This window comes from Orycteropus afer, unplaced genomic scaffold, assembly GCF_000298275.1.
Source record: "Orycteropus afer afer isolate SDZICR_OR568_19922 unplaced genomic scaffold, OryAfe1.0 scaffold00054, whole genome shotgun sequence".
Classification (NCBI taxonomy): domain Eukaryota; kingdom Metazoa; phylum Chordata; class Mammalia; order Tubulidentata; family Orycteropodidae; genus Orycteropus; species Orycteropus afer.
Genome location: NW_006921641.1, coordinates 13,123,714 through 13,149,570, shown reverse-complemented (window position 1 = coordinate 13,149,570; position 25,857 = coordinate 13,123,714). Strand labels below are relative to the sequence as shown.

General features: G+C 43.6%; 1 protein-coding gene across 1 annotated transcript in view; it reads left to right on the top strand.

The window, feature by feature from the left end:
* The window catches only part of DPYSL5 (dihydropyrimidinase like 5), a 63,242-nt gene that overhangs the window by 26,117 nt on the left and 11,268 nt on the right, over nt 1-25,857 (top strand). The window contains exons 2-10 of the mRNA XM_007938872.2: nt 6,514-6,672; nt 7,439-7,618; nt 9,306-9,374; nt 11,576-11,620; nt 13,979-14,054; nt 15,233-15,389; nt 20,549-20,690; nt 21,964-22,106; nt 23,167-23,374. Of these exons, the coding sequence (XP_007937063.1) occupies nt 6,514-6,672; nt 7,439-7,618; nt 9,306-9,374; nt 11,576-11,620; nt 13,979-14,054; nt 15,233-15,389; nt 20,549-20,690; nt 21,964-22,106; nt 23,167-23,374 (1,179 nt within the window). The remainder of the gene's footprint in view (nt 1-6,513; nt 6,673-7,438; nt 7,619-9,305; nt 9,375-11,575; nt 11,621-13,978; nt 14,055-15,232; nt 15,390-20,548; nt 20,691-21,963; nt 22,107-23,166; nt 23,375-25,857) is intronic.

Genomic DNA, 25,857 nt, shown 5'->3' with positions numbered 1-25,857 from the left:
AGCAATGTGGAAGATGATGAGAGAAGATTCTCCAAGGGTCTTTGACTTGATAAGCCGAGGAGGACCAGTGCACCTTTTTATCCCAAACTGAAGCCAACAAATAAATCATACCTGAATGAGCATGAGTATCTGAAATTTCTTTCCAACTTGCTGAGTAGTTGGAATGTATGGAGACTCCTCGTGTGTCTTACAGTGGTCTGATGAAATAGAGTGTGTCATAAAATGGATCACCATCCAATATTTTGGATTTTCTTAGGGAACAAGTAGGGGTAGCATTATTGGGCATCAAATAAATCCAGATTTAACCAGCAGCATGTCATAAATGTCAAACACAAAATAACGGGAAGTCCTTCGAACTAATAAAATTATATTTTGTATCTTGCCAAATATGTACCATCGTGCTGTGTCTGAGTTGGTTAAACAGATGGCCCTAATGTCATATTAATTTAATAGTGGATTCCTACATTCAGGATAAAAATAAATGTCCACACACAGAATGGGGAATACCTGAATGGATGACAGTTTATGTGAAAAATAAGGGTTTGGGTTAGTAAATGGGCAGGTTTGATCAGGCACCAGGTTCCAGGAGGCCCAAGTGGGTTTAGCTGCTTCACAGTCAAGTCTGGTACAGTTGGAGATGTGTATGTCCCAACCGAAAAACCAATCCAAGCTCATACTCATCTAGTCCATTCTGACTCATAGCAACTCTATAGGATGGTTATAATTGCCCTGTAGGGTGTCTAAGGCTGTGGTCTTTACAGAAACACACTGCCACATCTTTCTTCCAAAAGCCACTGATGGATTCAAACCACAGACCGGTTAGCAGCCAAGCACTTCCATCAGCCACAAGCTTGCACTTCCACTTCTTGGCAGTGTATGCCTATAAAGCAAGGACAGTTCATATGTGCAAAGGACACTGCAGGAGCATGCTCTGGCACCATCTATGGTTGTAAATGCCCATGAACTTGTACAGGAATACATACACTGAGGAATATTCATACAGTATGTTAGTTAAAATGAATGCAATATTACTACATAAATTCATCTTAAAGACAATGCTGACTAAAATAAGAACATTGCAAAAGGATATGAACCATTTTCAAATAGAATAAAACCATAAAAACATGGATGGGAAAAATATATATCAACCTCACGGGAGAGAGAAATGGGAAGGTGTTAGGAGGGCTTCTTTTTTTTTTTTTTTTTTTTTTTTTATTAGGATTTGGGTGAAGATTTACAGAGTAAATTCACTTTTCATACAGCAGTTCACATATACTTTGTCTCATGTCATTGACCAAAATTTACAATGCAGCAGCTCCCCTCCCACTTCCTCCCCATAGTTACCTCCTCCCAGTGTCCATCCCTTCATACTCTTCAAGAGGCCCATTGTCTGCCAACCCTGTATATGATCTTGGATACACTCTCCATTTAGACATACATAATTGTTTAGCTTGTTCACCCATCTATCCGTCCCTATACCCATATTTGCTTTCATTAACAACTCAGTATTGTATTTACAAAGGGGTTCATATTTGTTGTTTGTACTGCCCATGTAACTCTCTGTCTTTCTCATCCTCAATGCTGCCATATTGGTCACTCACATTTGGTACATTGCCCTTCTCTTCACCCAAATCAATATTTATCTCTATCTATCTAACAGCATTCCCTCCCCTTCCCTCCCACCCCTGGTAACCAACAAAGAAAATGTCCTCCAATATATAAACATTTCCTTAACTTTTACAATAACGGACTAATACAATATTTGTCCTTTTGTGACTGACTTATTTCGCTCAGCATAATGTCCTCCAAGTTCATCCACGTTATGCGGTGTTTTGCAGATTCTACATTATTCTTTAGCGTTGCATAGTATTCCATTGTGTGAATGTACCAAAGTTTGGTTATCCATTCCTCAGTTGTTGGACATCTAGGTTGTTTCCAAGTTTTGGCTATTGTAAATAGTGCTGCGATGAACATCGGCGTGCATATATCTGTTCTTGTTATGGCTCTCACTTCTTTAGGGTATATACCTAGTAATGGGATGGCTGGGTCAAATGGTATTTGTATTTCCAACTTTTGAAGGAATCGCCATACTGCTTTCCACAATGGTTGTACCATTTTACAGTCCCACCAGCAGTGTATGAGAGTCCCAGTCTCTAGGAGGGCTTCTTAAAAAGGGATCTGAGGTAAATACGACAAACTATTTTGTTAAATCTAGAGAGTAGATCCATGAGTGTGTGTTATATTATTCTGTACTTTTCCTGTATCTTTAAGATACTTCAGTATTTTAAAATCAAATATTTTAAACACTTAAGCATGCTTAACTAGATTTTAAATAGTTTTGACTTCCTCCAAATTTATTTAAAATAGTGCAGCCAGAATGCTCCTTGGAAGCGAGAATAGCCAGACTTTGTCTCACCTACTTTGGTCATGTTGTCAGAAAGGACCATTCCCTGGAGAAGGATGTCATGCTTGGTAAGGTGGAGGGTCAATCCTCAACAAGACGGATTAACACAGTGGCTGCGGCAATGGGATCATGGAGCTGGCATGGACCAAGGAGTGTTTCGTTCTGCTGTACATAGGGTTGCTATGAGTCGGACATGACTCCACAGCACCTAACAACAACAACATTGTAAAAAAGCACTATATTCTGTAAATATATTTTGGAAACATAGGAACAACAGATTATAATCTCATCATCCAAAGATAGCTATTGCTACTGTTTTGGTATATTTCTTTCCTTTTTTTTTTTCTTTGTGTGTGTGGGCTTGTGTTTAAACATATTTGTAAGCATCTTGTATGCACATATTGAGTTCTGCTTTCTCCACTCATTAGAGCACAGCCCTTTTTCCATGTTATGACTTAGCCTTCATGAATATCATTTTTAATATCTTCTATTAAAGAGCTTCCACAGCTTTTTTTAACCAGCACAGTTTTTATATAAATACAGTAATGAACACTCAACATTCACACAGTCACATATTCTTAAACATTATCCTTTTTAAAACCCCGGCAACAGGATCAGGCCATGTCCTGTTTATGATTTATTTCTACAAGGTTGTTTTTGTGTGGGATGACACTGAAAAGGTCTGTCACATCCATAATATCACACCCATATGAAGACTAAGCTTGTCAACAGTTACCCAGTAGGTAGGAAATGTACATATTTAAGAAGCCAGCTCTATGTGTATCATGCCTGGGAGGAAGAAAGTACATGCTTGTACAAGACAGTGTTTGGTCTGGGCTCTGAATCTGCAGTTGAGGAAGTATTTGCTGACCCTATTACCTTCTTGTTTTGAGCCTAGGGTAATAGCAGTAATAATTATCTCAGCTATTTATGTACCCCTTTCTAGCTTATAGAAGCTCCTGCATCCATTGCCATCAAATCCTCTCAAGGACCCTGAGAGGTGAGCACAGAGGGGGCACATGGCTGCCCCTAGATTACAGCCAGGAAATGAGAAAGTCATGCCCACCACCAGTGATGCTCCAACTCCTTCCATAACTCCTCAGTTTCCATCCTTAGGCACAGGCAAGAGGGACCTCTACCTACATTCCTGACTCTAAAGGGCCCCTTCCCCACAGGGCCAAGGGGTTATGTCTCCCTAGAGCCCACTAGCCCACTTCTAGACCACACTTGGTTGTTGTTAGGTGCCATTGAGTTGGTTCTGACTCATAGCAACGTTATGTACAACAGACTGAAGCACTGCCCAGTCCTGTGCCATCCTCACAATCTTGATTGTGCTTGAGCCCATTATTGGAGCCAATCCATCTCGTTGAATGCCCTGACCAAATGGCCCTGAGTGCCTCTAGGACCTATGCAAACCTGCATCTGTTCACTTGAGGCCAGGCACCTAAGTGCATACACCTAGGCCCAAGGGGCAGCATTTTGTAAGGGGTTGACAGAGCTTGGACCTGTGGGCTGCAGGATGAAGCTGGGGTTGGAGGTAAGCTGGAGGCAGAGACAAGGGCCAAGAGCCACTTCCTGAATTGTAGCCAGAATTGTAAGGAGTCTGAGAATTCTAAATTCAAGCCCAGCCTTTTTGGTCATCATGAAAGTCTACCTTCCAGAGTAAGAGTATAGAATTAGTTTGTTTAACAGTTTGTTAGCTTGATCTATAACTTTTAAATATTTAGAGATTTGGCACATGGACCTCCTTTTCTACTCTTGCCCTAGGACCCACAAATGTTGAGAATGACCCTGGTTCTTTTCATCACACCGTGCTGCTTCCAGTTCCCTTTTTTCTATCCAAGGCTACAGACCTACTGAGAGGGTTTGCAAAGGAAAGCAATCTAGAACCACATGAAAAGAAAACAGTTGAATGTGTAAAATCCCAATATACCAGACTCCCCCATGCTCACGTGTAAAGGCAAAAAATGCATTCCAGGACAAAATAGAGTACAACCACCTGCTGTGCAGATGAATCAGCTGGCTCAACCCAGCAAAATCAGAAATAGAAGCCAGCTAGTAATGCTACAATCTGCACTGCCTTCCCCTTCTCCCACTCTCTCTGCCACCTCCATCTCCATCCCTACATGTGCACCACACAACCACCACCCTCTGTTTTAAGATCTGCAAGAAGCCAGACCCCACGTTTCCCATGACAACATGGACAACATTCCCACTGGCCCAGCCAGGGACTATGAGACCAGAGTCACCGTGGAAAATCCAGATTGCTAGATTTTTCATTTTAATTGTAGTTTGGCCACTGAACTAATTTTTTTCAGCCCTGTTATTCCCCAGCAATGTTTCTGATTTCTGATCAAGGGTTTAGCTGAATAGAGAAGCATGAAATCATTAAGACAATTTCATTGTGCTTTTCCTCTCCCCTGTAGAATATAGAGGTTAACAGCTAGGTTCTGACCAATTAAATACACACATTAGGACAACACTTTACCAAGTATCTTTTATAAATGACATTTTATTTGACTTTCACAACTATCCAACAAGGAAGGTATTCTCATTGTACCATAGGTAAAGAATCTGAGTAAACTGGGGCGATTATCTACCTGGGTGGTGGCAGAGCTGGGACTCGAACCCAAAGCTCTGAGTCCAAATCACTATAAGGGCTCAAGTAGAAGCAATGGTTTTATCCAAATTTATTCATCAGGAAAAAGGGAGCCCACAAAAATATTTCTTATTTTGCAACCTTCTCAATAATTTTAATAGCAAAGTTTTGTTTGGGGACAACACAAGCCTCAAACAACCCTTGATCAATGCTAGCTTTGGAAGCTCACAGAAATCAACTGACCGAATTATTTTGTTTTCTTTTTAAAGAGGTGAAAAGTTTAATACAGATTTAGTAATTATTCCTGGGAGTATGCCTTGCAAATTGCAAGTGAGGTTTTTAAAAGATTGTTTTTAAGTAGTTCTATTGTGCCACTCCTCAGAAGGAAGGTTGGGCAATCCTACTTCCGTAGTGATACTGCCTCGGAAACCCAAGGAGGGGTCGCCATGAGTCGGGGCCGACTCGACGGCAAACAACAAAAACAACAACATTGTGGAAATTATAAACAGAATAAATTTTTCATTGACAGATCATACATAGATTCAAAAAATGCTATATCTGACACAAGATAAGTGGAAATGAAGATGATGCACTTGTAAAAAATGAATGACAAAGACCCTGATGTTGAAGATGTATATAGAAAATTTGGATCAAGTTGTTTCATGAAATATGAGAAAATAAAACAATATATCCAAACTAACATTTTTCTATATTATAATCTATCTATCTATCTATCTATATATCTATCTATATATATATATATATATATATGTTGTTGTTGTTGTTATTTGCCATCGAGTTGGCCCCGACTCATAGCGACCCCTCCTTGGGTTTCCGAGGCAGTATCACTATGGAAGTAGGATTGCCCAATCTATGTGTGTATATATATATATATATATATATATGAAATTAATAAATAAATAGGCATTTGATGTCATCATTACATCTGTAAGGGTTTATGTATTCAGGTTGGCCAGAAATAATTTGAGGATAGGGTGGTATTCTCATAGGAAAAATAGGGGTTGACCTAAAAATCAAAACCACACCCACTGCCATGGAGTCAATTGCAACTCATACTAACATTATAAGACAGAGTACTACTGCCCCATAGGGTTTCAAAGGGTATAAATCTTTACAGAAGCAGACTGCCTCATCTTTCTTCCATGGAGCAGCTGGTGCATTCAAACCATCCACCTTTTGGTTAGCAGCCAAGTGCTTTAGCCACTACACCAACAGAGCTCCTTGAGGGTTGATCTTAGACTTGAGTAAAACACCAACTAAGCCCAAAGTGCCAAGCTGAAACCCAAGATGAGAAAGAAGCACCACAGTAATTATATTGTATGCTTCTCCATACAGCTGCAAACATGGCTGCAGTTGGTCCTCACAGCACTCTTGTGAGTTAGGATTTGTGACTGTCCTGAATGTATACCTGGCACACCCTGTCTCACTGATTCAGTGACTTGAATGCAGGTAGAGATGTGACACAACTACCTTCTCTTGTCCTCCTCAGGCAGCACTAGTTGGTGGTACCACCATGATCATCGGCCACGTCCTGCCTGACAAGGAGACCTCTCTTGTGGATGCCTATGAGAAGTGCCGGGGTCTGGCCGACCCCAAAGTCTGCTGTGACTATGCCCTCCATGTGGGGATCACCTGGTGGGCACCCAAGGTAATGGTGCTGGGTGGAATCCAAGGAGAAAACATAAATGCCCTTTTAGGCTGAAGGGTCATTTGGTCTGAGCGGGTTGAATATGGTGCTCTTCTGCATGTGTGGGACATCTCTCCCCCCCATCCAGCTCCCCTATATGCCAAGAGAAGAAGCACTTAAAATTCCATAAGTGGGTAGGCCTGATCTGCTTAACTTACAGAGCCAGTTTTCCAGTAGACACAGGGAGCCCCAACTGCAATGAAAGTTTCTAAGGCCAGAGGCAAGGCCTGGAAAGCGCTTGCTCCTTGTTCTGACCACAGACTTTAGCATCTCCTGGTACATGACTCATTCCTCAGCTGTAGTCATTAGGTGCCACTGACACAGGGCGTGCTGCTGAACAGTGGGCTAAGTAGGGTTCAGGCTCAGGGAATCCTTTCATTTTTGTGCTAAGAGTCAACAGCACTGAGCTAACGTCTCAGAGTGAGTTGCTTAGCATCTGCGTGGGACGAATGGAGCTGGGTGAATTGTCCCAGCCCCTGCTCTGGTCTTTGGGTGAGCCTAGCTTCTTCCCTTTGAATCTGTAACCAGTTCAGCCTCTGTACCCTATGGGTCCTGTGAGGCCCTGTCCTGTGGGGCAGGTGGAAAGTGAGAAAGCAAGAGGTTGTGGGTAGTCATGTTGTGCCTTGACCACCTGAGTCGGGGCTGGACCCAATCTCCTCCAGCATCTGCCAATCAACCTCTTGAAAATCTGTAATCACAGAGCATTGCCTTTGCATTTTCCCTCTAGGTGAAAGCAGAAATGGAGACACTGGTGAGGGAGAAGGGTGTCAACTCATTCCAGATGTTTATGACCTACAAGGACTTGTATATGCTTCGAGACAGTGAGCTGTACCAAGTTTTGTATGCTTGTAAGGACATTGGGGCAATCGCCCGAGTCCACGCTGAAAATGGGGAGCTTGTGGCTGAGGCAAGTCTATGGTAAAGAATGTGGGGGGATGGGCAATGGAGACTATTCTTAGGGGGATTCCTGTCCTCCAACCCCTCATCCTACAAGGTTCAGACAAAACAAGTTATAAAAGAACACGTGAGATATGAACACTGCAGATGGTCAGAAAATCCAAACTTTTCTACTGTCTAACAAGTCTAGTCTAAAAAGATTTCTAAGTCTTAGCTAACGATGTCTTATGTCAAATCACTGCCGTCAAGTCGAACCCAACTCATAGCGACCCCTCTTTGGGTTTTCAAAACGGTATCACTACGGAAGTAGATTGCCCAACCTTCCTTCTGAGGAATGGCTGATGGGTTTGAACCGCCAGCCTTCTGGTTAGCAATCAAATGCCTTAGGCACTATGCTACCATAATGATATGTAGCTAATTTAAATGCAACCATAACAGAAGAATTTGAAGCACCTATTAGGAATAATTTTAATGAGTTTTGCTATATAGAATAAATAAGAATGCAGCTTTCTACTTTCCTGTACCTCTTCAGAGAAGCCAAAATATTGGAGAGATCTGTTCACTAGCACCAAGAAAGATGAGCCCCTTTCTACTCCTAGGTCTTAAATAGGACACTTGAGTAAGAGTTACTATAGAGATTTGTCTACATTTTCATTGGGGAAAGTCTGACTTTCAGATCAATAAAGAATGCATTTCTTTGGTGTCCCGGGCCTTGGCTAATCACTGAACTGTATTTTTTAGGATGAAAAGATATGTTGAATCATTTTAAAGAGAGAATCAGGGAGCCTTACTACAAGAGACCTGTTGCTGTTGAGTTGATTCCAACTCATAGTGACCCTATAGGACAGAGAGTGCAACTGCCCCATAGGGCTTCCAAGGCTGTAATCTTTACAGATGCAGACTTTCCCATCTTTCTCCCATGGAGTGGCTGGTGGGTTCAAACAGCCCACCTTTTGGTTAGCAGCTGAGCTCTTAACCACTGTACCACCAGGGCTCCTTCCTGTATTTGTCCTGCTTTGTTGTTGTCTTTGGGTTCCATTGAGTTGGCTCCGACTCACAGCAACCTTATATACAACAGAATGAAACACTGCCCGGTCCTGTGCTGTCTTCGCAGTCCTTACTGTGCTTGAGCCCACGGTTGCAACCAGTGTGTCAGTCTGTCTCATTGAGGATCTTCCCCTTTTTCACTGGCCCTTTACTTTACCAAACATGGTATCTTTCTCCAACGACTGATCCCTGCTGACAACATGACCAAAGCAGGTGAGATGAAGTCTGGCCGTTCTTGCTTCCAAGAAGCATTTCGGCTGCACTTCTTCCAGGACAAATTTGTTCATTCTTCTGGCAGTCCGTGATATTTTCAGTATTCTTCACTAATAACTACAATTCAAAGGCATCAATTCTTTGGTCTTCCTTATTCATTGCCCAGCTTTCACATGCATATGAGGTGATTGAAAACACCATGGCTTGGTTTAGGCACTCCTTAGTCTTAAAGAGACATGTCTACTCTTTAACATTTTAAAGAGGTCTTTTGTAGCAGATTTACCCAGTGCAATTCTGCTTTGGAAGATGAATATTCCAGAAGTGAGAAAAACCATAAGCCTATTGGAATGGGCTGTGTCTTTCCTATTTTGCTGTCCCTTGGGCTCAGTATTTCCTTTTACCTCTATGATTACATGTTTTCTTTTGCTGTTATTCAGGGTGCAAAGGAGGCACTGGATCTGGGCATCACAGGCCCAGAAGGCATCGAGATCAGCCGTCCAGAGGAGGTGAGGAAGACTTCTTGTGCCCTTTATCAACTTCTTTGATACAGATTCAAAGACTCTTTTAGAATAGAAGCGATACCAGTAATCATGAGTGGTAGCATATTAATCTCTCCTTGGGTGAAGTTCCCATCCGGAAGCTTCCCAGAGAGCAGCTTGAGCTTCCTTGGGAGAGATAATTAGGTAAACAACAACAAAAAAAAAGTTGATTCTGACTCATAGCAGCTCTGTAGGACCAAGCAGAACTGCCACTGTAGGGTTTCCAAGGCTGTAAATCTTTACAGAGACAGATTCCCTCATCTTTCTCCTGTTGAGTAGCTGGTGAGTTTGAACCAGTGATTAGCAGCCAAGTGCTTGAACTAATATGCCACCAGTGCTTCACTGGGGGACCAGACCCACCCATTTGATTCTGATTTCAAGGATCTAGGTGATAATTGGGAGTTCTGGTAGCATAGTGGCTAAGGCACTTGACTGCTAACCAGAAGGCTGGCGGTTCAAACCCACCAGCCACTCCTCAGAAGGAAGATGGGGCAATCTACTTCTGTAGTGATACTGCCTTGGAAACCCAAGGACGGGTCACTATGAGTTGGGTCTGACTCAATGGCATATAACAACAACAACAGGGAAGAGAATGTCAGCATTCCAGAGATTGTTTTGTCCAAAACTGAATTGGGAGAGAAAAAAAAACAGCCTGAGAAGGCCCTCAGGTGTTAGAAGAAATTCCAACCATAAACCATGACTCAGCATGTGGGGACAAGACCCTTTTGAGCATCTGGGGAATGCTTTGACCCTTCCCACCAGAAACAAGAGGCACGTACATGTCCATGCTCTTCCCCCCCTTAGTATTCACTGAGGTGATAATTGAAAGCACTGCTATCCTTCTGCCCTCTGGTTTTAACCTTGATACAGTTTTTCAAGTAGTTAGTGCAAATCCCCTGTAATCCCCCTGCTAAAGAACTCTATTCTTAAGGGACCACATTAGACTAATACCTTCTTACCCTCTGAGCTTGTTCAAATATTCCCTGACATTTGTGGGGGAGAAATCACTTTTTATTTCTTCAGATCCTTAAATGTGGAGTGGTAGTTGGAGGTCCCTAAAAGAATGATGGGGAGGCCTTGAGGGGCAAGGAGGAGACAGGGAGGTGACGGTACTCACCATCATAGAGGGAGCCAAGTCAGCTGGCCCCACAGTGGGTCATCTGGGAATTTCCACCTCACTTCTGCCCCAGATCTTCTCACGTCTATCGAACACTTGAACGTAGATTTTGGCAGATCAGAAGTGGTAGAGAAAGATGTACCAGATCCAACAAAGTAAATCTATTGACAGTGTACCCATAAGAACAGAGATGGAGTCAGGACTGGACTTTCTTTCTTAAATAATAAGAGGGAAAGAGCAAGACTTTGAATGTGGTAGTAGTAATAACAGTAACCATCACCATCCTCATCTCCTGGCTAAAGAGGATGGCATCACTAGCCCAGCCTCCTGAATGTCTATAATCACATGTACTCTCAACCGGGGGTGATTTTGGTCCCAGGGGACATTTGGCTAAATCTAGATGGGGCAATCTACTTCCGTAGTGATACTGCCTTGGAAACCCAAGGAAGGGTCGCTATGAGTCGAGTCCGACTCGATGGTATATAACAACAACAGAGATATTTTGGGTTGTCACATTGGGAGGAGACTGCTACTAGTATTTAATGGATAGAGCTAGAGAAGCTATGAAACATGCTACAATGCATATGACAACCCCACCACAAAGAATTACTGGACTCAAAATGTCATTAGTGCCAAAATGGGTGAACCCTGCTAAATTCCAGCTTGAAATCAGTCGATATCACTCCTTTGATATAGTCTTGAAGTATCTGTGGAGATAGTACACCATAAAAACCAAGAGAGAGATGTGACTCTTGGGTGTTTTTGTTTGTTTAATATTATTTTGCTCCTTTTAAAGCCCTGAATAGCATTCAGCAAGAATGTACCTGGTGTATTCAGTACTAGGATTCTCTCTCAGCATGAGCTAAGATGGTTGGCACTTGGTGTCCTTACCCAAGGTGTGCCCCCGGGCCACCCCTATGAATGCAGTTGGCCCCTCCGGCTCTGTGTCAGATTACACAGCACCTTCTATGCAGTGGGTTCTTGGGCATGTGTGGGTTCACTTAAGGGAGATGGTGAACTTTGTTTTCTTCCTGTGCTTTATTTCTAACAGGTGGAAGCTGAAGCTACTCACCGTGTTATCACCATTGCAAACAGAGTAAGTATTCCCAGGCAACCGTTAGCCCAGTCTCTACTCTGGGATCGAAACCAACCTCTATCATGGGGTCTCATTCCATTCTGGCCTTCAGCACCATGGCTGGCTCATAGGACCCTAGACTGTTTGCTGAGAGAACATTATGATTCTCACTGACCTGGCATGAGTCCTTGCACCTCTGTATTCCACCCCACTGAGCCTGCTGAAGCCTCAGTACATTGCTCAAGTGTAAATGGCCTCTGACTGAGGTAGGAGAAGATGGGGTAACCACCGAGTCATACCACAACTAGCTAGTAACAGTAGCCATCAGGCCAATTCCAAATCATGGCAACCCCATGTGTGTCAAGAGCAGAATTGTATTTCATAGGGTTTTTAATGGGTGATTTTTCAGAAGGAGATCTCCAGGCCTTTCTTTCAAGGTGTCAGGATGAACTCGAACCTCCAATCTTTTGATTAGCAGACAAGTACATTAACCATTTGCAACACCCAGGGACTCCTCACTGCAACTAGAATTGGTTTACCTTAGAGCACCTGTTGTTTAGAGAGCCATTATTTAAACGTATGCCTTTGGTTCACAGTTTCATAATTTTTTCCTTGATCAGGATGATGATGTGAGGATGCACTACAGTGATAGGAATGAGCTAGAGATGTACAGCCAGAAGTTCTAGATTTGTTTTCTACCAAATATAGGTTTTTCCATCATATGCAAGTGACTTAACCTCTGAAATACTATTCTATCACTTAAAATTAGAATGATATTACTTTTCACGGGACAGTTGTGAGGATCAAAGGTATCATGAAAGGGAAAGCACTTAACAAATAGTAGAGCACATACAAAGGTCATTCCTCCTTCTACATCAGGACTTAAGGATCTAAGTGGCTCAGACAATCTGAACTACCTCCTCTAGAGCAGTGGTTTTCAAATTATGTCCCTGGACCAACAGCATTAGCATCACTTGTTTGACACAAGAACCTGTTAGAAATGTAGATTTGCAGGCTCCATACAGATGAATTAGAAACTGGGGGTAGGGACAGCAATCTGTATCCAGCCCTCTAGATGCTTCTGAAGGATATTGGCATTTGAGAACCTCTCCTCTAGAAAGGCCTGGGCTACCCCAAAGGGTGTTATGGAGGGTGTTGCAGGGAAAACAAAAGTTGTGGGTCCAGCTGATCTTGGAATTAAAGCCCATGAACTTGTGTTAAGTACATCAAACCTCAGACCAGTCCTATACCCCATGTCCACCTACTGTGGTAAGCAAAGAAGGCATCAGAGTAACATTTGGAGAAACCATATTTCCCATTAGTAGTTTATAAGTCTGACAATTGGGTAAGGGCATTGTTTTATTGTCATAACAACAGCTATTTTATCAATTATTTCCTGGTGGAAACTTATACCAGAATAAGGAAAAGTCTGAACAACAAAAGGGCAGCTCCTTGTTTTGATAGCTCAAATATTTGCCCAGAGAAGTTAAGTAACAAACCATCATCATGCAGCTTGATAGAGGAAAAGTCAATTAGTCCTAGAATCCAGCTGTCAGTTTGCATGATCAGTCTTGTCTTGCCTAGACTTTGAGCCCTGAACTCCTTGTATTTCGTTCTTCTGTAGGGTGCACTGTGTCCACTGTTACAGCAGCTCTAGGAGGAGTGAAATCATAATTTTAAACATAGAATATAATACCTGACTGTCTCTAGGTCATTGTATTCATGAACAGAAAATTAAAATAGAAAAAATAGACCGTAGTTTTAAATTATAGTCATGGTTGTCCAGAACAGCTTAAAACCCAAACCAAACTCACTGTCATCAAGTCAATTCTGACTCATAGTGACCCTATAGACAGAGTAGAATTGCCTCATAGAATTTCCAAGGCTGCAATCTTTAGGGAAACAGACCACATCATCTTTCTCCCACTCTTTAGGGAAACAGACCACATCATCTTTCTCCCACAGAACAGCTGTTAGGTTCAAACAATCGACCTTTCGGTTAGCAGCCAAGTGCTTAACCATTGCACCACCCTGGCTCCTTTCAGAAGAGTTTATTAAAGGCTAATTCTGGTTGGATGGTAGGACATCTGAGTTCAGGACTCAACAGTCCTGACCTAGACATTCCTGCACAGATTAGCCTCCTTGGTGGGCTCTGGTGTTGAAATCTGCTGCCCTTCCTTGCTTCATGCAGCTCCTCAGCCTGCACCTGTGCTCTGTCTGCCAGCCCTGCATCCTGGCATAAAACTGTCACTTCAAGGTGGGCTTGAGCCTTGCAGGGGTAGATGCTATGCCAGAATGGATTTTGCTGGGCTTATCTTGGTGCTTGTTACATTAATGGGAGTGATGCTCTCTACTGGCCACTGTCTTTCCTGTGTGTAGACTCACTGTCCAGTCTATCTGGTCAACGTGTCCAGCATCTCAGCCGGTGATGTTATTGCAGCTGCTAAGATGCAAGGTGAGTGCTTGGGATTGAAGGGATAGTGTAGTGAGGTGGGAGAGTGACAGAACCCAGTGCAACCAGCTCCTGAGCCTTTCTTTCCCTTTTCTCTACTGTCGTCTTCCTCAGAACCACACCATATTAGCCTGGGTTCAGTCTTTTAGGGCCAGAGTTTTTTCCTCTGCATATTTGTATGCATAACAGCTTTACAAAAATATCTGTCACCTCTCCTGGGGCTGGTAAATTTTTCAAGTCTTAAATCAACTCTTTAATTGGTGTCTTTTTGGCCTCTTGGATTTTACTGGCTGTTGCCTTGGTAACCAACATAAAATCCTGGACCAGTTCAAGTGTACATTCATGGAGTGCCAGAGTAGTCTCTGCAAAAATAACATGTGGACCCAACTTCCCTCCATAGCCACCTGAACCCTGCATATAAGCCCTGAGGGGCCTCATATGTCTCCAATTGCTGATCACCTGGCAACATCTGAAAGCTTTGTAATTCCTTGTAGTCCCAGCCCAGCACAAAGTGCTGGTGAGGTCCTGGTGACAAGAGAAACAAAGTCACAGTCACAGACCTAGGAATATAAATAAGAAAGAATATCTCAACCTTCTTATTGCCCTCACATGTTACCCTCTGACCCTATACCTGCCTTACCCCTAGTTGAAGCACTTTGCAATGTCTCACCTGCACTGCTGCCCTGACCTCCTGATAAGTCTCCCACCTCCCATCTCCCTGACCTCCAGCCCCTGCTGCAGATCCCATCCCCATAGATCTTCTTGAATAGCACCCACCTGTGGGAAACCAATGGTACCATGTTGCCTACAGAATACAGTCCACACTGCTCGTTGGCATGGTCTTCAAGTTCCTCCATGCCTATCCTACCCCATGCATCAAGCCTTGTCTCTCAACAACACCCTTTGCACATCCATGCTCCAGCCAACCTAGACTCCTCATTGTACCACTTGGAACTTTCCCACCTTGGAGCCCACACTTTGATACTCTTGCCTAAAGTCAGCATGGCAAATGGGAAGCCCTCTAGACTGAAACTCTGTTGTGCTGTCAAACACTTGAGTGAGCTTGGGCAAGTCCCTTCCTTTCTCTGACTCAGCTCCTTTACCTATAAAATGAGAGGTTCAGGCTGCATGATCTCGCAGGCTCAGTGGCTTCTTACTTGTGGTTTTGACCCTTCTTCCAGGGAAGGTTGTGCTGGCTGAGACCACTACTGCACATGCTACGCTGACAGGCTTACACTACTACCACCAGGACTGGTCCCATGCAGCTGCCTACGTCACGGTGCCTCCCCTGAGACTGGATACCAACACCTCAACCTACCTCATGAGCCTGCTGGCCAAGTAAGGCATTGTGGCAGGCCTCTTGTGGCCCCCCACTAGCACAGTCATTACTTGACAATGCATACCATTTAGGGAGTTTGTAGATCTTTAAGAAGATGTCATATAAGCCCCTGGAAACAAATCTGACTAGGTTAGATTTCATTGTGCTCATCGGATTTTGCTTTTGTTACCTTCTCCAGAGCCCATCAAATGATTTCTTTCCTATTACACTTCTGTGACCACTTGTTTTAGAGTGAGAAGCATCTGAAGGTGTAAGCGTAAAGAGCATATATAAAACTGTGAACAGTGGTTATTCACAAATCTCAAAGACAATGATATCTTATTATAAAGCCCACTAGGGGGTAGTAGGATGTGATCTCTGACTTATCCTAGAATACCTGTAGCTCTTTCTGTCTCTTTTTTTCTTTCACCTCTCCCTCTTCTCATTTCTCCACATGTGTTGTTCTCTCCTTGTATACACCTTTCTCTCGTGTCTTCTCCTGCCTTCAATTTTTTTGTACATGCTCTCCTTTCCCTTTGTATTCTCCTTCTCTGCCTCTCTTTTTCCAGCTCTTGTTTTTCTAACACCTTCTTTACCCCATTTGGGTCTAACCTAATGACAATGGTTTAATGAACAACTTGAATTCAGTGGAGCACAAACATGAAAAAGTTTTGTTTTGTCCCAATAATTACTTACACCTTCTTTCTCTCTCCTAGTGACATTTTGGGTTGAGACCATTGCTTTCTCTTCACTATTAGTTATTAAAGCCCAGACCACTTTAAAAATGAGTCACTTTCCCATCCCTAGCTGGCACAGGTGATGAAAAATTTAGGAGAAAATGGGAGGACAGGCTCTTCTCCACACCCAAACATGCATATGTACCCCTTCATTAAGTTGTTGCTGCTTTTCAGGCTAAAAATGACCAACTTCTGAGGCCTTTCCTGTGCAGGGAACACATCCAGATGTAAGCTCTACCACACAATGCCCTCACAAGAGAGATGATTCTAGCTTGACCTTTTTTACCTGCACCTTCCAAGCTTCCAGCACTAGCAGTGACCCCGTGAACAAGGACTCTAGCATGGCAGTTTAAGACCAACGACTTCCTATGGCCCAAAGAAAGCTCACACAGCTTTGCCACTCCCTACAGTGCTAGGGCAGGCTGCCCCCAACCTACCAGTTCTCCTCATCCTAATGCTCAGAGAGGCTCAGAGGCAGGTCCACCAGTCCTCTGCCCTAGCAGGCGCCCACTGCTAACACCTCTAGTTGCCACAAGAGAATCTCTTGAAATGTCCTTTCCCTTGGCTTTGGGGTATATTGAAGAGGTGTAGGGGAAGGGAAGCACCACTGAGGGAGGGGAGGGAAAGACTACAGAACTTTTCACTTTGCCAACACTCAGTCCACCTCTCTGGTCATCTGCTTTTATAGACCTAGGGGGCAGGAGTACACCTACCTCTTCTAGGGTGATAGTGAGGGGTAACTGAGGGGAGTGACCAGCCACTTATATGTGGCTTACTTTAGATTATAGGGCATTTATTTCATCCACATCCTTAGCTTTCGAACCTGATTGTCAATAAGGAACTGGAAAATTCCCACTCAGCATTCTGCTATGTTAACAACCAAATGAGGGGTGTGTAGCATGAGAGTGGCTTTCCAAATAAAGTGGAATGCATTTGATAGGGTCCAGGGTGAAGGTGGCCTCTGTGGAGGGGCAGCATGTGCTATGGCACAGTGTAATAATTAGATTCTGTCCCGTAGCTTCAATGTGATACCAAGCTACAACAGCGCATATAGCTTTAAATGAATTGAGAGGGTTAGAGAGGGTGAAGGGACACATGTCAGATCTGCTTGTGCATTTGAAAATGCTTTTCATTGGGAAAAATGAGTCACCCTTTCTTCATTATCAACAAAACAAAAACAAGTATCAAGGATCCAGTATAATCGTTTGGCCTTGGTGCCAAGGTCAAAGAATCTTTTGAAAGACCTCTACTTGTTACAGGCAAGTTTATTGAAAGAAAAAAAAGGTAATATATTCCTGGGTAAATGCCCCAACCCACCCATACTATACTTCCCAAACCCTCACTAATTCAAATGGAAGGGAGGCAGAGTATTATTTATTGAATAATTTAAGGTTTTATAGCTAATCTGTATCAATTGACAAAATGTCAAATTTATTTAAATAATTAAATAAATTCTGTATAAATAGAATTGCAATTTCATGTTACGAGAATAGTTTGAATCTTTTTTTTTTTTTTAATCCATGTATATTATAAAGCTGTCTTATAGGATTTAGAGCATAATTTTAATGTTCTAACTACTTATAGGCATTTTTGGTTGCTATAATTTTGATCCTAGGACATATTATTGGTTATAATTTCTATGAAGCAAAATACTTGTTAGAAAATCCAGACTCCAGTTATTTTCTTATAAGACAACCTGAGCTCCTTCATAAGGATCTGCTTTAGAATGTGATTTCTTAGGATATATCAGGGTAAAAAGTATGACCTATAGATAAAAGTGGTTGGGCAATCTACTTCCATAGTGATACTGCCTCGGAAACCCAAGGAGGGGTCGCTATGAGTTGGGGCCGACTCGATGGCAAATAACAACAACAACACATAGATGGAAGTAGGAGCTCTGGTGGCATAGTACCCAAGGCATTTGACTGCTAACCAGAAAGCTGGCAGTTCGAACCCACCAGCCACTCCTCAGAAGGAAGGTTGGGCAATCTACTTCCGTAGTATACCGCTTTGGAATCCCGAGGAGGGGTTACTATGAGTCTGATCCGACTCAACAGCAATAAGTTTCATTTTTTGCTTTTTTTATACATAAAAAGGTATTTTTCTTTGTTTTGAATCTGACTTCTTAAAGGGACTGAAATGTTTTCATTTGGACATGCAAATTTTTGAAATACTTAACAAAGCCAGTCACATTTTAAACTTTAAAGAACTTGGGTGGGCATTTCATACCTTACAGATTCAGGGCAGTACTGGAAGACTCAGGAGCCCTTCCAAAATGTGACTGCATTCATTCAGCATCTGCTTAATGGGCACTTACTTGTGTAGGAGCCCTTTGAGAAAATTGGGTGCTCAATAAGATTTAATGATCAAAGAATGGTAATTGAGCCACGTGCTCCTGGGAGTCCTTGACCTGCAGTCTGTGATTCTGCTGCGGGGTCCCTCTTCTGATCTAAGCCCTCCCCAGGTATCTGGAAGACCCTGAGGAGATGGTGAAACTTTTAAAGATTCCATTCATCTCTGGTAGATTCTACAGGTCTCGAGAAAATGGAGGACCCTTGGGGACCCTAGAAATCCCTATGCTCTGTGGAAGATCCTCTGAGAGGGCCCAGAGGAGCCTATTTGGCCGAGGCAAATTTCAGTGTTGCCACAAAAGAGCTAAGTCATCTTACTGTGGATTTGGCCAAGTCATTTGGCAAGAACTGTAACTAATGAGCCATGCCAAGCACCCAGAGGAACCAACTCTATGTATCTTCTGGGATCTCCTCCTCACCAAGTTGAATAATGCCTTCTGCTCCCAGATTCCTCTTCTAAAGTGGGCATCTTATCTAAGATAAGCATGCACTCATAAGCCTTTGGTGCCTCCTACAGAGTAATTTTAGACTTCCTCACCTGATTCTCAGGACTCACTGAATACACCTTCACCTGATCCTCAGAGCCCCCACCGAGTGGTCCCATCAGTTGCCCTGGCCTGGACAACTGAGCATCTGCCCCTCACGCCTCTGAGCTGTCAGCCTACAGCAATCTCAGAGCATGGCCAGCTGCCTGCCTCCCTCACAGGCTTAGCACCAAGTGCACTCTCTGTTGTAAGCCTCTGTCCCAAGTTCTTAGTGACCAAGGAGCCCTTCAAGAGCCCAGCCTTGCCTTCATCACCCACGGCTTTGTGTGGAAGACAGGCTTAATAACCATCATGAAGATGGTGTCCTGGGTGGTGGTAGTAATGAACCGATCAACTTGCATATGATCATTGCTTTATTAAGTCATACTTTTCTTCTATCTTGTCCTTCCTTTCCTCTGCTGGGTCACTAGAACCCCACAGCCAAACAAGGCTGTGGATCTCAGTTGTTAGGCAAAGCTTAACTTTGAACTTGTGACTGTTTCACCAAGCACAGACCTCAGAAAGGGAGGGTAGGATATGTAGAATACAATCCGTCATGCATATTTATTGAGTCGTGCCTATGCATTGGGCCCCAATGACCCCAGTGACTAGAACTCTGGACCTTGGAGCTTTCTCTTTCAGACTGTCTGGATCAGTGAGAACATCCATGTATGGAAGAGGGTGCGGCACATCTCACTCTTATCCTTTCTGATAATAAACAATGAGTAACTAAGTATAGGTAATACCCAGAAAACCAAACCCACTGCCATCAAGTTGATTCCAACTCATAGCAACCCTCATTGAGTTTCCAAGACTATAAGTCTGTACTCCAAATGCCTTGCCCACTGCACCACCAGAGCTCCTTAAGTATAGGTAACAGTCTGAGCCATTAAAGAGAATTACCCAACCTACATGGGCAATGGGATTCTTGTTTAGCTCAGGGTGGCTGATTCAGAGAGTCTGTGAAGGCAGTTGATTTGTGAAGACCTGACACTGGGTAGCTGGATGACAGAGAAAGGCTGCATGAGCAGTTGATGAAGAAGGATGGTCCTAGTTTGTGACCTAGCCCAGGGTGTTGCAGAGAGAGTGGGAGTTTCCAGATTCCTGAGCCTCTGGCTACTACCCAATGATCTGACTTTGAGTGGCCAGGGATGAAGTCTGATCTAACTCTGGATGACTAGGGTGAGTGAGGAAGTGCCACAAAGTGGCTGGTGGTAAGAATCATAAAGATGTGGAAAGGTGAAGCCTGGGGTCTACTTCCACATGGCAATTAGATTCATGCTGATTCTTACGATACAATTTGCAATGAAAGTGGGACTTGCCCACCTTGCTCCCCTTAGTAGTAAGCAACAGTACACTGCCACACTCTGCCCATATTCCTTTCTGTAGATGAGTAAAGTTAAGTTCACACAACTGAAGTAACATGTTAGAGATCATAACGTTAAATGGCAGAGATGAGATTGGAATCCTTTTTGCCTGTTTCCAAGCCAAGGGAGTTTTCGGTATCTGTCCTGGACCTTCTGGTACCCTTCCTTCCCCTTACCTGGTCACTTCCTTCTCTGCCCAGTGATACTCTGAACATTGTGGCCTCAGATCACCGGCCGTTCACCACGAAGCAGAAAGCTATGGGCAAGGAGGATTTCACCAAGATCCCACATGGAGTGAGTGGCGTACAGGACCGCATGAGTGTCATCTGGGAGAGAGGAGTGGTATGTCTTCTGGGCCCCTCCCCACTCTAATCCTAGGAAGAGTGTTTTTACTTGGGGAATCCTCTCCAAGAAGGTTCTTAGGAGGGCTGATTCAACTATAGTTTCTTGTTTCACTCCAAAACAAAAGGAGATCCTTTTTTTGCCTTCTTCTCTTCTCTTTTCTTTCTTTTCTTTTTTTTTCTTCCCCGATTAGAAAAGGTAATAAGGTCTATTATAGAAATTTGGAAAATACGGAAAGTATAAAGAAAAAAAAAACACATAATTTCATAGCCTAAAATTACCACTATTAACATTTTGGTGTATTTCTTTCTAGTGTCTTTTTCTAGGCTTGTATTATATATTACCTTAATTACTGGATTAATCTTTTTTTTTTTTTTCATTTAATAGTCAATCTTGAGTATCTTCTTGAATCTGTAAAGATTCTTTAAAAATCTTTTTTAATGGCTATATGATATTTCCTCCAATAGAAGTGCCATACTTTATTTAATTATTCCCTAATATTTGAAGCTGTAGATTGTTTCAAATGTTTGTGCTCACAAATGATGTTGCTGAGAGTCTCTTTGTTCATGAGTGTATGCCAGCATTTCTGATTATTTCCTTGGAACAGATTCCTAGATGTAAATTTTTGGCTCCAAGGATATAAACATTTTTAAGGCTCTTGATATATTTTGTCTAATTGCTTTTCAAAAGGAAGAGACCTAGACTTCATTCACATGCCCATGAAGAACAAATATTTTTGGTCCTGACCTGTCACAGATTAGATGCAGCATAGACTGTAAGTCTCAGAGAGAACTGAAGTCCTCAGGACTGAGCTACCAGCTCAGGGGAGGCTTGGGAGGTAACTCTGGAAATCCCCCTTGAAGAGCGTCCACTGTGCTGTCACACGTGGGTGCCTGGGGCAGCAAGACGCTAGTCCAAAGCACAGGATACATAATCCTTCCTAGATGAAGGGAGGCTCCTGATTCATCCATGGTGAGTGTGTGAGTAGAGCTGGTTTTGTAAAGGGAAGGTAGGTTTGCACCAGGTGGGTAACATTTTAGAACAAGGGCCCACTCACCATCAGAGCTGGTTGAAAGGAGAAAGAAATAAGTAATCCCATGGAACCAAGCCAGACAGGTTGGTGCATCTGAGATGGTTCCCACAGCATTGTCCTCCTTAACACCATTGTTGCTACCAACTGAGTGAAAAGGCCACCAGCCAGGGTCAAGGGTGACCTGGGGTTGGAAGCACATGCCCAGGGCCTGGCTGACTTGACACTTTTGCCACATTTCAGGTTGGAGGAAAGATGGATGAGAACCGTTTTGTGGCCGTCACCAGTTCCAATGCAGCTAAGATTCTCAACCTGTATCCTCGCAAGGGCCGCATCATCCCCGGAGCCGATGCCGACGTGGTGGTGTGGGACCCAGAAGCCACAAAGTAAAATTTGCTGCTTGTCCCCAGACCTAGAGGGACTTGGGATTTGAAGTAACTTGTATTCCAAAACTCCGAAGGCATATAATCTTTACACTACTTACAGCACAGATAAATATGACTTTGGGGTATGTTCAGTTCAACAAATATGGGAGTGTCTGCCATGTGCCAGGCACTAGGAATGCAACAATGGCCAGACAGGCTTGAGACCTGCCCCAGTGGAGCCACACCTGGGCAGCACTTTACAGTTTCCAAAGCTATTTCATATCTTTTTTGCTCATTACATTTCCACCAGCTCTGAGAAGCACTCCGGAGTTCTTATTTATTCCCATTTTACTCTCAAAGAAAGGAAAACCTGGAAAGCAGGTTTTAGCTAATGAGTGTCTGAACCAGACAGGTGCTTCCATAGTGATACTGCCTCGGAAACCCAAGGAGGGGTCTCTATGAGTCGGGTCCGACTCGACGGCACACAACAACACCGTTTACCAGGTAGTCTTCTAAGTGATGCAGATATAGCAGTGAACAAAATAGACAAAAATGTGCTGAGATTTTGAAGGTGAAAAGTTGAACTGCAAGGAAATTTCACCCTGTGCACCATCCCCCGCCCTCACTCCCAGGACACCTTTGCTGTCTTCTCCATTAAGGCGTTTGAGAAACCCTGCTCTGCCTCCCTGGGTGCAGTTAACACACTGGGCTACTAACCAAAAGGTTGGTGGTTTGAACCTAGCCAGAGACACCTCAGAAAAAAGGCCTGGCAATTTACTTCTGAAAAATTAGCCATTGAAACACCCTGTGGAGCAGAGTTCTACTCTGACACACATGGGATTGCCATGAATTGAAATTGACTCAAGGGCACCTGGTTTGGTTTGGTTTGGTTTTTACTCTGCATTCTAATGCCTGGTGCTGGTCCCTGTTACTGGTAATAGATGTAGCTGGTGGCAGAGAAGCCCCTGGAGCTTGACCCAACCCTTGGGTGTGACCCCGTCCCAGTGAGCGTCCTGGGAAAGCAGTGACACCTGTACCTCTTCTCAAAGTGCTTTCTCTCTTGGCCCCTTCCTCGCCCCAGGACTATCACAGCCAGCACTCAGGTGCAGGGAGGAGACTTCAACCTGTACGAGAACATGCGCTGCCATGGTGTGCCACTGGTCACCATCAGCCGGGGACGTGTTGTGTATGAGAACGGCGTCTTCATGTGCGCTGAGGGCACTGGCAAGTTCTGTCCCCTGAGGTCCTTCCCAGACACCGTCTACAAGAAGCTGGTCCAGAGAGAGAAGGTAAGGTGGGGAGAGTCAAGAAGATGTGTGGGAAAAGGCTGAACACTTGTAACAAAATGAAATTCATTGGGAAGGGTTTCCAACCCCCCTAGAGCTGGGGGAATACTATGAGATGCTCACAGCTGTTTCCGACATCTGGTCTGTAGGAGAATTCTTCTGGTCCCTCAGGGCAGGCTATCCTGTTTGCCCCAGAGTTGCTTTTTCCCTGAGCCGCTCTGTGACTGTGGTAGACTGGTTAAGCTTTGCTAAGTCTGAGCCCCTCCACACTGATATGGTCAAGTCAGGTCGAAAGTAGTTCATTACCGTGTGAGGGTGGCCCTGAGGTCTTACCTAGGAACCCATAACCACCCTAGGTGTTCATTCCAGCCTTGGGCTCCACCCCATTACCAGGGGCTCCCACTCTGTGATGGGTAAACAAATGGTCCACACACTCAGCCAAGGGAAAGCTGGCCATTCCCTTGTTGTTTGGGGATTGATTGCGTAGCTGTAGAGAATCTGGCCTGAATCCTTAGTGACAACCCCAGATGCTGGGAACTGCAGCCCTGGCCTCTGGGTGGAAATACACAATAGAAAAGAATAAATCTGACAGATAGCTAAAAGCATCATGCTATTTCTCTTCCTTTTCCCATGAATATCACTGTGCCTTCAAAATGCTCATGCCTAGCTATTTCCAGCTGCTGGCTTGAAGGTGCTTTCTAGCTGCTGCTAGAAAGGAGTGAAAGCTTTAAATGTATCATGACTAGGAGCCTAGGAGCCACGCTGGCTCTACCAGCTCTGTCTTACTCACACTCCAACAGTGGCATACTGTTTTGATCATGGCAAACTTTAAAAGATGTTCATTCTTTTTGCTTTCTAGCTTCTCCTGTGTCCTATTCTTTTGTTCCTTTCCACAGTACAGCCTCCCACCCAGTCCTCTGTAAACAGATTACAGATAGATGGGGTAGATATTTTATTAAGAACAAGAAACTGCTTGGAAAAAGACTTGAGCCTTGGGATCAGTAGAAGTAGAATGTCACCTTGTTTCTTTAGCACCCAGAGGTCCTGGGCTGCACTGCAGTATTGAGCCAGCAGGCCCCAGAGGTAGACTTTAGCCTGTCTCCACTATTTAACAATTGCGTGACTATGAGTGAGTCGCTTAACTCTTGTGGGTCTATTTCCATCTCTGTGCATGGGGATAATAATACTTCCCTTGTGTTGTGTGAGGATTAAATGTGTTAATATGTAGAAAGTCCTTATTAGAACAGCATCTGGCCTGTGGTTAAGTGCTTAATAAATGTTAGCCATTATTCTCTTTCCTACTTCTAAGGGGAAAAAAAGTAAGAAATCAAGTCAGTAGGGAAAAAAACTCAGAATATTCCAATGAATATACTGAATACAAATTCAACCCAGAGACACTATATCTAATGGATATGTAATGACAATTTAAGGACTTTAAGAAAAAGCCAGTTATATTCTCTGTACTCTGTTATAGCCTTTATATAACAGAATGCAGGTATGCAGAAAAAGAAAATATCAAAAAACTTCATTGTCCAAAAATTGTAACTGAGCAAGTCTTACCAGGTCAGGGCCCCAGAGAAGAGAGCAGCTCTAATGTGGGGCCCGCTGTAGAAAGCCAGGGCGCAAGGGACTGTCAGAAGCTGAGTAAGGAAACCAAAGTCCTTCAGTCAGGACATGACAGACAGGACTCACCCCAAGGCCATGCTCCTACTTTCACCCCCGGACCCTGGTCTGCGATGCTTAGGAAAGACCAGAAGAGTTCAAGTCAAGTTTACAATTCTGAGGATTGAACTCAATTTACACATCTATTATCCAAGAGCAGGGAGGAATCTGTAGACTGAATATCCTTTAAAAAATCACTCATCATGGATACATAGGTAGATAGGCTAAATGATCAGGAATGTCTAGGCAAAAGGGAACACGCTACATATAAGTTTGGCAGAAAATATTTCTACATACGTATTTGTATATGCTATAACAATGTCCATGTATAGGAGATCTGGCAAGATGGCGGACTAGGCAGAAGGACTGCACAGATGCTCTTCAACAAAGAAAAGGGAAACCAATTAACACAGACACAGAAGATAATCTTGGACCCCTGAGCCTTGAAGGGAAGGATACAAAAGTGGACTAAACCCCAACTAGCAGAAGAACTTGCATGAAAATACCAAAAAAGGAGACACACGGAGCTGCAGTCTGGCAGTGGCCTGAGGAACACTGACAGCACAGACGACAGGGCTTGGAGATTCCCGAGTGGTGGTAGGACCTAAGAATTAACCCAAAAGTTACCCTGCTAGCCAGGGATGGCACGGAAGACTGTGCACAGTGGCTGGGGAACAAACGGAGAAGGTGAAGAGAAAGCTAGGCTGAGCTGTGGACTTTGCCGATCCGGAGGACGCCACCATTTTGTAGGTTTAAAAAGTGGCTTAACTATTTGGGATATTTAAAGAGACAGTGCTCTCACAGATTCCTGTGGTGGTAGGACT